This window comes from Folsomia candida, unplaced genomic scaffold (assembly GCF_002217175.1).
Source record: "Folsomia candida strain VU population unplaced genomic scaffold, ASM221717v1 Fcan01_Sc006, whole genome shotgun sequence".
In the NCBI taxonomy this organism is placed as follows: domain Eukaryota; kingdom Metazoa; phylum Arthropoda; class Collembola; order Entomobryomorpha; family Isotomidae; genus Folsomia; species Folsomia candida.
This window is the reverse complement of record NW_019091198.1, coordinates 8,545,603-8,560,167: the sequence shown is the minus strand read 5'-3', so window position 1 is coordinate 8,560,167 and position 14,565 is coordinate 8,545,603. Positions and strand designations below refer to the sequence as shown.

The following is a 14,565-nucleotide window of genomic DNA, read 5'->3' as shown; positions in this document are numbered from 1 at the left end:
ATAAGGATTATTATCAGAGCCCAAATGCGGACTATTTCCACTTTGATGTGGTCCAAGTGGCTGCGCTTGTTCATTTCTTGTCTACCTGCGCATGGCATGATGATTGTGGGCTCGATAGAGATTTAGGTTTATTTCTTGGTTGACAATGGAGTTTGCACCCACAAAAATACGACTGATTGAATGCCAGGTCGGGTGGTCTTGCTTGATCTGTCTGAAAGGATGAGAAATAAGGTAAAAAAAGGTCTCAAGAAGGCCCTGTCATCTTCTGCTTTAAAAGTATTATTATTTTTATTATTATTACGTACCAAATCCTCTCCCTGGAACAGAGTGATTGAATGCGGTCGCAATAATGCAGTGCTTTTGCCAACAGTATTATTGGGCAATCGGAATTCCATCCATTATTGAAGTCACCACATATTGCGGAGTGCTTTGATATAAAAAAAATTGCTTCATCGCCGACGCAACCCTTTCACTCGGCCAAGTAGTTGTTTACACTCATGCATGACATAAATTGATAGGTGGTCTGGTCTCACATCGCACCGACGGACCGACTGAATAAAATAAAACTAAACTAAATGTGCAGTGGAACAGTTTCTCTATCAAAACTTGATCACACTTGAAGAAAGTATTAAATTCATTCCAGTCGCTTGAATAAAAAAGCATTCAAACGAATGATTCCCTTCGAACGAGTTTTACCCTTTTCTCACACCCATAATCATCTCGGCCTCGTTTATAGAAATTCTGAGAGAGCCGTGTGGCTTGGCTTGGCTGGTGGAGGACGAGTCCGAAAATAATACTTTCATCCAAGAAGAAATGAGCAGGTCGGGAGAGAGATTTATGGTCCACTAGCTGCCATTTTGTGTGTCATAAGTGAGTCTGACTTTTCGGTAAAGTTGGTTAAAAGTAAAAGTCTGTATACGTGACAAAGAAGCCGGTAAGTTAGGTAATGAAAGGTGCATCTCTCGAGTAGAAACAATTTCAAAGGTGACGACGACGACGACGGATGACAAAGTACGGAAAAAGTTTCTTTCTCCAGACAAATTCTTCATTAGCATGGAAGGGAAAATTCAATAAAAACGTGATTGTTTGAGCGCAGCTGATGTGAAACAGATTGAGCCTGATTATATTCCTTAGTAGTGACGAAAGGAAAGTCAGATTTGTGAAAGGGGAAACATTTATTATATCCGAATTTTGTTATATCGAAACTACATGTGTAACGTGCCCATCAGTATATTTGCATAGTTGCATATGAACCAGTTTCGGGTAGGCCAGACTAATCGTCAATATATTGCAAGATTTATTTTTAGCCAGTGCAGCAATTATGAATTTTCCAGGGAAGAATATTATTTATGATGAGAATTATTATCATCATCATTGGGAGAGGCCTGTTGTTGGTATGAAATGTCAGAAAGTGAGAGATGTGCATTGGATTTTTGAACGTGTGTGAGAGCATCAGTGTTTTTTGGAGGATTCGTTGATTTGGAATTAGAATAGTAATTTGGGGAGTTTGACAATACGGCTTTTGATGAAGAGGAGCGGCGGCGGCTGAAGCTGAAAGGTTTGGAACATGGAAGTGACGCTAACGGATAGCATGAAATGAATAAAAGAAGAATCTGGTGCATAGGGAGGATGGATGGATGGATGGATGGATGAGGGTTGAGACGGATTGAGCCCATTAGAAACAACTGACTGCATGAAATCAATTTGCTCAGAAAATATATCAACATTCATTATTTGTTTGCCCTGTGGCTTGCATTTGGTTACGTTTGCTCATGACACTCACACAAATTCACTTTCGCAGATTCATCCATCCCAAGGGTTCGCCTCATCAGACACAACAACAACGCAAACAAACAAAAAAAACGCGTCTCAACGAGGTGACGATCATATGTATTGCACATTTTATTATGATTTGATTTCCGTTGTGATGTCGTAACACGTCTCTTCCCAGGATTCGGCCGCACTCAAATTGCCAGTAATGAATGTTATATTGGAAACAATCAATAATGGTCAAAATCCATTGTCATCCCGGTCATTACGTATGCAACTCTGTGTGCATTTTGTCACATGTTGTCACCCAAAATACCACAAATTGTAAAAATATGTATGTACTCTGATGGATAAATTTAGGCCACATCAATTTAACCCACGCATTCTTTTTGTATGCACTGATTGCAATTAAGCATCGCCTCGTTTTTAGTCTTAGATTACAATATGATGCAATCTAATTGCAAATCTATCCTATTATTGAGCCACTCCCTGTTATAAAAGTGGTAAAGGTATCACGACATTTAATACTATGCAGTTGTGCTGACACGACTTGTCAGACATGGTTTTCCTTCTTGGAGAATGGAATTAATTTCAATCGGTTAAAATCATCAGCGTTCATAAAAATCCATTTCTAATTTCCCAACTTTCTAAAACTCTCTCCTCGGAGGAAAAGTTGGTTTTGTTTGTGAGAAGTTATTGAGGAGTGAAGTGAAATAATCATAATTAAATAAAAGAATGGGGATAAAAGGGAATTAACTTTCGATTGACTCGAGCCCTGAGATAATAATAAGAAAAAGCAGCGAGGAAGAGAGAAGAGATGCTGGCACAAGAAAGTAAAATCCATTACACGTCTCGCTCTCTCTTTCGGTGGATGAAAAATGAAAACTACTTTGGACCAATTTAAGCAATGAGTGAGTTTGTATTAAAGAGAAGAAAAATGAGAAAGTCTCTCAGCAGTTGGTTGGATTGGTGACGCAAAGGCAAAGGCGGCCGAGGGAGGGTAGACCTTTGTCGGATAAATCATTAGATAAGACGCTTTCTCCGCCTGAATAATGGCCCCGTGGAATTCTTTAAAGAAGAAAAAGAAAGCTAATTATCAAAACATCAGTGTTTTTGGCATGTGGTTTTTCAACTTGCAAAAAAATTATTCCATTAAGCGATTAAATTAAAACGAATTTTTCCCCTCAGAGGCATTTAAGAGCACTTCAGAGACTATGATTACTTACATACGCTAAGCTAGAGAGGAGAGTGGAACTTTGTGGTGGAGATCCATGATGATGATGATGAAGCCTTAGCCCCACGACCCACGACGTACTACGACTACTACAAATGTTTAAACAACAAATCCCTCGCACTGACTTTGTTCCTCTGGATTGGTTACATGCCCGGTTGGATTATTAATAATGATGACACAAGCATCCAGCCAGGCCGAGTTGTTTTTCGAGTTAATCCAATATTAATTTCGGAATTAATGCGATTAATTTCTAAAATTATGGGAACATTTTTTTATTAAAAAGTAGGGAATTGGTGACGACGATACGTGCGAATGCTTCATTTTTCTCGCAAGATTTCTTGGTCTGATTTCTCGGTCTGGTGAAGAGATGACGGTTACGCTTTCCACACGAAGAACTCGAAGACGAAAAAGTAAAAGTGGAAAGAAGAAAACTCATTCTTTGGCTTTCGCGTTTGCTTGCCTGCTTTCTTTTCATGTTTTTGCTGGACAGCTTGGTAAACAAGGGGCGCTTCTTGGCTGCTCAGAATTTTTCCCTTATCGTCATTATCAAAACTTATTAAAGTTTTTATCCCACAGCAGCCTATCCCCTGTCTATTTTTTCGCTTTCTTGAGCAACTAATTTCATTCCTCAATTCAAAACTCATTCTTCAAAAACCAACCATCATCGTCATAATCCTATCAAATCCAGGCATCTTATTGAATGTCTAACTAACTTCATCTGTTTCAATAAAAAGTGCTTTCTCCTCCCCACAGCTAATAAATGATGGTCTTAATTCATATTGGGTCGGTTACGTCGATGAGTTTCAGTCTTCTCATAAATAAATACGTTTTCTCGGCAGAGTTTTGAGAGGAAATTTTAAGATTTATGAAATGATGAATTTTAGACTTTGCGTATTGAAAATTTAAAATTAAAGTAAGTTTAATTTAATACATTAACTTCATATACCTACTCGTTCTGCAAAATCTTAGACTCTGGTTTAAATAAGTCACGCCTTCACATGAGTAAGTGAAATTGTAGATGGGAATTAAAAATAAATGTAAGCCGATGAGTTTTCGTATGGTCGCAGAGTTTGGTTGCGACGATATATCGCAGAGTTCGGTGCTGGAGTTGGATCACGTAGTTGAGTCGCGAAGGTTGGATCCCGGAATTAGGTGATGGAGTTGGATCGCAGACCTGGGTCGCGCGATTGGGTCGCGGAGCCCAGTTTTTGTATGTGGGAATGGGTGAACGGAGGAGAATAAAAGGGCTCCGTCCGCCCCACTCAGCATCAACACTTCTAGAAGCCCTTGTCTGGACAACACCTTCTTGGACCTGCTGCCTGCTCCTGGACTTCCCACTTGGACTTCTCTCTTGGAATCTCACCTTGCCTCCTCTGCCTGGACCTCCTTGCCTTGTGGACTGGACCTTCCTGCTGCCTTGAAGACTACAAATTGGGGATCCTTGCTGCCAGGATGGATCTCAGATTCCCTCGTCAGGACTCGGGACGCTTACGCTACACCAAGGACGAAGATGCACGTGTGGATTCTGGATATAACACGACTGGCCCCTCATCACAGCAGTTGGACCGCCTCCTTGTGACAAGAATCGCTGCGGATCTCGTCCGATTTCTGGACTACTCGTCTCCTGTCAACTTGATGGAGCGCATCAGCCTCGTCCTGCCAGTTCAGTCCTTCCTGATCATGAAAGTCGCCATGTTCCTGCTCATCGCCCAGAAACCAGCTACTCAGCAGGACCTCAAACGCTTGGCCATCGTCATCGTGGGACCCAACAACGTCAATCTTCCCATTCTCACCCGGACGAACGTCTCTGGAAATGGGATTCTCTACACTTTTCGACCCGTCTTCCCTGGATTTCACTCCATCGACATCTTCCACAACGCCATCCATCCCATCCGTGGCTGTCCCCTGAAGATCGTATTCTCAAGAAATTACCGCTTTCTGACCAGCGTCCTCGACTGGGAACTTTCGGATAAAGCACGGTACGACAGTTGCAGCCCGTGGGGACTCTGCTGTAACACTAAAACGGAACAACTCTGGATCGGCGACCGGGTCAACCACAAACTCATCGTCTACAAACTGGATGGAACTGTGGACTTCTTCGTGGGATGCCGTGGAACTGGAGCAGGAAAATTTTTCCGACCCACCGCCCTCGCCTACGATGTCAACTCGGATCGGATCTTCGTCTCGGACAAGGACAACCACCGCATCCAGATCTTAAACGCCAAGGATGGCACGTTTTTGGCCACGTTTGGGAGGAAAGGAGAATTACCCGGACAATTTCAGATGCCTTGGGGAGTCGCCGTCTCTCCGGATGGATCCAAAATCGCCGTGGCTGACACCCGCAACCACCGGATCCAGTTCTTCGATGCAGCTGGGAATTACCTTCAGGAATTTCCAATACCCGGACCAAGCTATCCCCGTGGACTGGCCTTCAACCTGACGGGGGACGCTCTCTTCATCTCGGACTTCAACCTCCACAAAGTCCACCAGCTTCGACTCATGGATTCAAAACTGATCTTGCAGCCCTTCATCCCACCCGGAATCCTCTATCGCCCATCGGGAATCATAGTCGACGAAGCTGGCAACGTGATCGTGGCCGACACCAAAAACAACTCCGTCCGAGTCTTCGGCCCCACCGGAATCCTCCTCAAGACCATTAGGACCATTGGCCATCCCCTCGACAGCAAGGCCGGTCTCAAGTTCCCAACCGACGTTTCAATCGTCCCCAGAAACGGATTCATCGCAACCCTCGACGACAAAGGACGCGTCAGTATTTTGGTCGTACTTAGTTTGTAGTCTATATTATAGTCTAGTTTTATATACGAACATTGTATCCATTGTATTCCAGTTTTAATACGATATTTTGTAGTACGATTTTTGTTATTTGATATTTTGATCATTTTTTTCAAATACATTGGATTTCTGTTATTCGTAACTTATGTTTGTTGTCTCTGATTTATTTTTCATCATAGCATATTCCATTCCATTAATCATAAATTTCATACGCATTCCTTCATTACTTCGAAATATCGGCATAATCGTAAATTTCATAGCTCACATAGTCATAGTTCACAACAAAAATTTTCATTAAACCAATTTCTTTGCATTGCATAACTAGTCCATATTAAAGCATCAAATGCATGGGTAACCTAAAAGCATGAGCTTTCATCAGTATTTCTTGGGCAAATTATTAGCAACACAGCACAACCATCATCATTTTGCTACCATCATCTCAAAGTGCCCCCTCATCCGAGTCCATAATCCATCCCTACTACACTACACAATGACCATCTACTCCTTCAAATCCGCAAATAACACTGCAACAACAAATTGCTTGCCCTTAATTGCTTCCTTGCCGAGTCAATGTAGCCGTTTGCGGCAGTCGTCAAGATCGTATAAATATATATGCAACTTCTTCCTTCATCTCCTCCTCGCATAAAGACTCGCCACGATTTTCATGCTCCAGATGTGCTTCCCGATTTTACACACAGGCTGCAACACCAAAATGTACTTACGCTCCACCATTGAAGATGAGGCCTTTGTTCCTCTCATTGCTAAAACTAGGCAGAGAAACCCCAAATAAGTTTCACCATGATCGCCCTTCTTATGCTCGAAACAGTACGGAATTTATGTCAGTGAGTGACCCACAATGTCAATTGGGCAAAGCAAATGGTAAATATTACTACTTGGATATATTTATACCTCTAAATACCAAATGACACGTTTACATACTAATAAATGACACGTTTCCCCATGATTATTTCATTGGCATAAAAGTCTACCTACACCGACTGACCGGATGCGATTCTTGTACGTATGTACATACATATCTGTCCAACAACAATACTAACATTATGCAAATGTTGAACTGCAACTGTCACCCACAGAGAAAGAGATCAGTCAATGATGACGAGAGATTTTGGTATTACGAGACGCACGGATTTTTCACTTGAGGCAGGCAAGCAGGCATTGGGCCCTGGAGGAGAGTTTGGCCTCCACCACACGGGGCTAATAATTTGATGATGATGGGAGTTAAAAGCGTTGTGAGAGCGAGATTTATTTGGTGGGCATGGTGGTGTGGAGAGAAGAGGTTGGGTCGGGAGGGGAGGCTTTAAATTCCCGAGTAAATCAATGGACTGGAGACCAGAGGAGGAGGATGAACAGGCAAAAGTGCAAACCCTTAGCGAGTTAACCAATTCTATAACATGGTCCGCCACCACTTTCACCCTCGTCAGTCCTCCTCTGCCGGAGCTACACGTCGCGTCGTCTTCTCCAGAAAAGCACTTTGTCTTCTTCTTGGCACACGCTGGAATTCCTAATAAAATGTTGATCTGAATAACGACATCACTTTTCGTGAGGAAAAAATCATCACTCCTTCAACAACCCGGACAACGAGTGGTTGAAGGGATTTTTAGTGGCGATCTGGTTCTGGATAAATTTCTCCGGTCTCAATTTGGTTTAAGAAAATAGACAGCTTTTACATTTTTGAGTCGTAATTGTGAACAATTTCGTTAATAAAGGAAGGAATTTAACTTCTACGAGAGCCATAAATAAAAAGGGAGACATATTTTACGGACAAATCTCAACCTTCCCCCCAAGTGGGTAAAAATCATTGTTGAAAAATTGGACTTATGCAGTATTGTTCGAGATAGGGAAGGAAAAAGAATGTTGTTGACGTGGCCCCATGAGAGTTCTATTTAAATAAGATTCCGATTAGAGTTGGGTGACACATTTCTGCGGTACATTTCAGAAACAGGAGGAGGAGGAGAGAGGATATTGAGGAAAGACATATTCCGTACATATCTGCGTATCTAGACTTCTTGGAAAGTTTTCTTTTGTGGAATTGTGGTGTAAAAGTGATCCGCTTCCTGTCTGTTGCTGCAGTGAATGTGGAGAAAGTTGGTGGGAGAGGAATTATTATGCTCCCCAACGTCCTCAGCCCTAGTCCCATCTACCACTCGTCCGTTTTCAAGAATGTGGGGGACCCTCAAAACACGACGTCTTCCGTGGTAGGGGCCTATTTTATGGAAAACTTGCTCCGAGCAAACAGTGTGGTGAATGAACAAAGCCTTCAACATTTGCTGCCCACCTCGGCGACGACCTCAGTCTTCAAGTCTTCAGGAGAAGTGGAGTTGGCAACCACAATGTCTTCCAACAGCTTGAAGGACAAGGCTAGAAATAATGCGATGCTGTTCCTCGGTCATTCCGCCATGCTTCCGTCTTCCAGCCCTGGTTCAGGTATGAGAAAGTTTGGCCGTTTTCTTTCTAGCAAAAATGCGTCATCCCAAAGCTTTTATGAAGCATGGACTTTTGTACTTTTGAGTTGGAGTCTGATTTAAATTCCACCATTGTACTTGCATATTTCCATGCTAATTCATCCTGTGACTGAAATAGTAGCACGTGACAATTCCAGATACCTGGGCCATGTTTAAATTAATTTGCATATGTATAACCACAGGTCCAAACTCTGGTCCATCCTCCTTCAACTATGAGGAAGAGCCCAACTTCCGGGGTGTTCCCACATCTTCAGATATGAGAGAAAGTAGTGGTGGCCGAGATGGTGGTGGTGGTGGTGAAAGAAATTGTGCAGTGTGTAACCATTGTGCCAATAGCTCTGGTGGAGAAAGTCCTCACAAAGGGCCCAGCGCGGACACTGATGACAGCGGGGACGAAAAGCCCACATTTTGTGAGTCCAACTGCTCCTGCCAATCCCAGTCGCGAGTTAGCAGGGATCCCACCCCGGAGCCTCGAAACAATGGAATAATGGTCAAAAACGACAAGCCGGTACTGAAGTTTAGCGTCAGTGCCATTCTCGGAGGTGCTGACCGAGAGGGTGATAAAAGTAGACTGGATGATGACCACATGCATTTTAATCCTGGTAAGGGCAAAGTTTTTAGATTTTGTAGTTTACGTATTTTATAGCTTAAACTACTACATAATCAAGTTCGAAAAACTTGAAGGACTTATCTGTCTGTGCCTCTAATCGAAAATTGTGGTTCGAAATGGAACAGCATGCACAAAACTAATATAAACCTTGGTTGAGTCCCCTTAATTTCAATTTAGTTTAAGCTTTGCCGTGTAGACCTTCCCATTTCACGACCTAAAAAAAAGCCAAACGTGATTGATTTCTTCCTCCTCCTTCTCCTAAATCTGCGGTGAAAGAACTTTTTGTGTGTGTGTTCATTGCGTTTTATATCCGAGAAATAAGTTTTATTAAAATGCAGCCACAGAATTTTATTCATATTCTCGGATTCCGTGAGCTACTGAGGGAGGAAGAAGGCAGAAAGTTTTCTCGGATTCCACAGAATTTCATTTTAGTCGAGAAATGGGAAAGAGAGCGCAAGAGAGAGCACTCTGGGAGGTCTTAATATGTCGAAAAATTCCAATAACGTGTTGAATTGATTTAGTCATCTCCACTCTCCTCGCCTCACCGCCGTGCCTTAAATTAAACACCCAGAAAACGCTTTATATTCAGAAAACTTTGATTGGAGAAGGCTCCTTCAGATACCAAAACTTTCCCCCATAATTTTTAACAGCTTGTGATATTTGCATGAAGGTTTTTTGGTAATCTATACATACATACAGTGTCGGACAGATGTCTACGTCCACATAGTCGCGTCAATTTCATTTTCAAATTGTCACTGAACTACTGAACCAATTTTCATCATTGATATATCAAATTCTCACAAATTTAACGTAATTTCATAAAACATATGAGTTATTTCTGAAAATTCTGGGAAAACTGAGAATCATAGTGCAGAGCGAGAGAGGATGAAATTTGAGCGGACAAAAGTCTACGTCCACTTCACTTTAATTGTCAACAACAAAAATCTCTCCAATTTATAAAATCAGGTAACTTAATAAATCTATCAATAACATATGCCGCATTAATTTTTAAATAATTTTCTTCCAGAAAAATATGATGGCGTCGACACGCAAGGAAATTCCTATCGCTATTCGAGATCTTGTCATTCAGGACTGGAAGGGTGGACAAAAAGGGGGGCTGTCGCAGAGACAAATAGGGACCAAGTATAAATTAGCAAGGACAACCATCCAGACAATCATTAAGAACTTTAGAGCTAATGGTTCAGTCCAAAACAAGGTCAGAAGTGGTCGAAAACCGATTTTGGCTCACCGAGAAGTACGCCACGTGCTCAACAAAGTCAACGTTACACCCTCACTTAGTGCTCCAAAGCTATCTACCGAGATCAAGGAGATGTTCGGCAAACAGGTTAGTCCTATGACCATCCAAAGAACACTGAATAAGGGAAATTTGAAATCCCACAGAGCAGTCCGGAAGCCTCTTATTGTACCGAGGAATGCAACCAAACGAGTGAAGTTTGCCAGAGACCACATTTCCAAGCCACAAACATTCTGGGACATATTTTATGGACTGACGAGTAAAAGTTCAATGTCTTTGGGTCAGATGGGCGTCGTAGAGTGTGGAGATATCCAAAAGAAGCTTTGAATCCAAAAAATCTCAACCCCACAGTTAAGCACGGCGGCGGGTCGGTAATGGTGTGGGGATGCATGGCTTCAAGTGGGGCAGGAAAAATGGAATTTGTTGACGGAATTATGGACCAATACAAGTACCAGGGAATACTTGACCGTAATATCCAGGAATCTGTTCGAAAACTTGGACTTGGACGACGATTTGCCTTCCAACAAGACAACGATCCGAAACACTCTGCCACGTCCACCATGGAATACTTCAAGAAAAAAAATTCCGAAGCTAGAATGGCCTCCCCAATCTCCAGACTTGAATCCCATTGAGCATCTGTGGGACCACATTGAAAGAGAAATAAGAAAAAAATCTTTTTCAGGAATTCCGGGCCTAAAATCCAGAATTCGTGAAGTTTGGGAAACCATTTCTGAAGATGTGACCAAGAATTTGGTAAACTCTATGACTCGACGCCTTGAAGCCGTCCTTAAAGCGAACGGAGGCCCAACCAAATATTAAAAATTAATTGTTATAACATTCCTTATAAATTACAGTTTTTTTTGTATGTTTTCTCTGACTGGACGTTGATTTTTGTCCATCCAATTGTTTTCATTTTGAATTAAAATACATCTCTGGCCTAAAATAAATTTTTTAGCGGAAAACTAATAATGTGCTATGAAATTACGTTAAATTTGTGAGAATTTGATATATCAATGATGAAAATTGGTTCAGTAGTTCAGTGACAATTTGAAAATGAAATTGACGCGACTATGTGGACGTAGACATCTGTCCGACACTGTACTTCCCCTACTTCCTCCCTTAATTCCTAATTTTTTTATCCACTTTTCATAACGTTAATCTTGAATTCAAAATTTTTGAAGGGATAATTTCCCACTGAAACCGAATAAATTTTGAACGTACATATGCCTTTGTGTGTTTTATTCGTACAGGGTTCGTGAACCCGGCCTCGTTTTTTTCCGCGTATGGACTCAGCAGCAATGGAAATGGGTCCATTTCAAAGCCAATTCCTCGACCTGCCGTTTCATCCTCCGGACCAGGCGGAGTTTTTGACCCACACTTGCATGCGCTTCTCTCATGTCGTCATCCAGCCTTCTTAACAGGTACGTCGAAGCGTGAAGTCCACGCATGTGATCCACACCTCCCTCCAGGCGGTGGCTCTCGTTAAAAAGTAAGGAAAGTGCTTAATTTATTGATCATTGAAGGGCCACATCCAGGAAACGGTGGGGTATTTCCACTCCCCGGGACGTTCCCTTGGGCTGGAGGGTCTCGAGGCAAGCCCAGAAGAGGAATGATGAGACGCGCCGTGTTCTCCGACTTGCAAAGAAAAGGGCTTGAAAAGCGGTTCCAGTTGCAAAAGTACATATCAAAGCCAGACAGGAAGAAGCTGGCGGAGAAGTTGGGGTTGAAGGATTCACAGGTATACATTCATAAATAGCGTGAGAGATATGAATGCATGGTGAAAGGAGTTTGAATATTTTAGCGTACATAAACGATATTCTTGATCTCTTCGTTTTTCGGAGGTGTGTGCATGGACTTTGTTGCAAAAGTAAGAGTAATGGGGGGCGCAATATGGTGTCATCCGTATTATTGGAGTTGGAAGAATGGGTGTGTGAAGCTTAATAAAGGAGATGCGATTGGCAATTAAGGTGGTGGTGATTGTTTGGGGCAAAGGCAGAAAGTATGGATTTTGTTGTTTAACGGCCGAGATTTGTGCGAGGTGGAGAGAGAAGAGAAAGTCATTGGGTATGTTTTTATTGGGGGATTAGGAGCGAGAAGAAGGGATATTGGTATTATTATTATTATTATTATGGTCGGAGGAGCAGCCGAGTGGATTAAAGACAATCCTGGCCAACTGACGGGGGCGATGAGTGAACCGTGTGTATAAAAAAGCGGATTGAGCCATTGTTTTTCCATATCCTAGCCTCAAGTAGCTACTTCTTGCACAAGTCATTCTCGCCACGCAACCCGGGCCTCGTGCAGCTATAGGGAATCATTAAGAGTACTCAAATGAATCTATGGGCCCAGTTGCCAGGGTTGTGATGTGCAAGATTTGAGATGCAACATCTGTGGCGTTGCTCATTCGCACATTCCGACGAATCGCTATTCTTATCTTCATTTGTGGGCTTGCTGAGAGGCTTTATCGACTCTCGGGTAGCCAATGGACTGCGGGAAAGCTTTCACCAAAAGCAGCAGCAGCAGCTCACGAGAGCCCCTCTCTCTCTTCACGGCTTTCTTTCCGTCCTGCTTTCCTCCCTCCGTCTCTCATATCATGCCATGCTCATAACAGTCAAAAATGTAACGCAGGATAGGATCAGCAGCAGCAGGACGCTCTCCGCCGACCGAATATGATGCCTTTTCTCCTTTGATTCTTCCACTTGAGCAATTACTTTTGATAAATCGCCACAATCTGTCACAATATGCGCATGTTGTTCTTGATCAGCTCAATAAAGCTTTTCCCATATCTTCTGCTTGTCGCGTTCAGGGAGACAGTGTATTTTATGCCATCACATTAGAATTCCAACACGTTTCCCATGTGCAGCCAGCTCCAGCCTCATCATCGCCTTTTTCCAGATGTTCCTCCAGCCACATTTCATACCAACTTCATTCCCAACACTGTAACTTGATCTCATTGATTCCATTATTTTCTCATATTCCATCCACACCAGACCCGTAATACCCTCCTCGCCTCCATCCAGCCCACTATCCACAGCACAGCTCCATATGCATTTATTCACTCGGCCACTCTCACAACTTTCTCCCATCTCCGCACTCTAATTACTTTATCCTCTCACTCACCAGCCGCACTCAAATAATGAAACACGGCCCGTCACAATCATTTTTACTCCTTCTTCATCCTCTCAACACTAATAACACGATTAATATATAGCCATCCATCCGAACCACACACACCGATGATCATTTTACTTACCCAGCAGTCTATACCTTCTTCTTGTGTAACCAAATAACCGTGGACTCCTGCTCAATGCGTCCTCCTTGCCTTGTTGGCTCTTCATCTTCGTTCAAGTCATTTTACGCCAAACTGATTCATTCAGCTGCCACCAACTCCGGCACATCATCCATCCATGCTCTTATTACATAACAATAAAAAAAGCCAAAAGTCATGAAAGAAAGCCAGTCTCAAATTGGAAAAAATATGAATTTACAAGCTAAATAAGTCCAAAATGATTAACGCCTTGGAAACTTTCCCCCAGGTGAAAATTTGGTTTCAAAATCGTCGCATGAAGTGGAGGAATTCCAAGGAACGTGAACTCCTGGCGAGTGGAGGCTCTCGGGAGCAAACTTTGCCCAACAAGAACAATCCACATCCGGATCTGAGCGACGCATCGGGTGACAAGCAGAAGATGGAGATGTGCGACTTTTCCCCCATCCACTCACCCTCCATGCCCTATGCCAACACGGACGATTCGGCCAAAATGTCTCCGGACGGGTCGCCCTCCAGGAGCAGCGCGCTCGTCGACTACTCCCCCTCCTCCAACACGCCCAGTCGAGACGATGACGAAATCTCCGTAACTTAACGCCCAAAATTAGCATTATCTATGGCATAAGCATAAATAAATACAGGAATAAGATGCATTAATTGGAAAGTTATGAGTAGCCAGTAAAAAAAAGTAATAACAATTAACCATTATTATGACGATGATAAAATTATGTTATTGATGATGAATCTTAATCTTCAACCAACCACAAAAACCTATTATTGCTAAATTTTATTCCATCCCGTTCAATCATTTTTTTCAAAAAGTAAATATCCAACTGTAAGCGAAAAACGTCAATAAATTATCAATAAACGTGTGTATGCCCGTCGTCAATAAATTTATCACCTCAGAATTACAATGCATGAATAATGACACATTTATTACACAAATAATTGTTATTTTTTCATTTTTATTTTTATTTTTACCATCAAAATAATACTGACAATGAGTACAACGTCCATTTACTTATTTCCGACCTGCTTACCATCATTATTAAATATTAAAATTGTTGTAAAATTATATAAAAAAAAGTCCTTCGACTGGATAAAAATATGACTGAGGTATTGTACGAACAACAGATTACGCTATTTAAATAGTACTAC

General features: G+C 42.2%; 2 protein-coding genes across 2 annotated transcripts; both read left to right on the top strand.

Moving 5' to 3' along the window:
• Positions 1-4,456: 4,456 nt before the first annotated feature.
• Positions 4,457-5,800, top strand: LOC110851069 (E3 ubiquitin-protein ligase TRIM71). Its single transcript, XM_022098704.1, has one exon. It carries the CDS (start codon positions 4,457-4,459, stop codon positions 5,798-5,800), a length of 1,344 nt encoding a protein of 447 aa, XP_021954396.1.
• A 1,450-nt stretch (positions 5,801-7,250) lies between these two features.
• On the top strand, positions 7,251-14,484 carry LOC110851067 (homeobox protein DBX1). The gene is made up of 5 exons (XM_035852767.1): positions 7,251-8,242; positions 8,463-8,882; positions 11,396-11,566; positions 11,669-11,883; positions 13,679-14,484. The coding sequence occupies exons 1-5, from the start codon at positions 7,924-7,926 to the stop codon at positions 14,000-14,002; spliced, it is 1,449 nt and encodes a 482-aa protein (XP_035708660.1). The 5' UTR covers positions 7,251-7,923; the 3' UTR covers positions 14,003-14,484.
• The last annotated feature ends 81 nt before the right edge of the window (positions 14,485-14,565 follow it).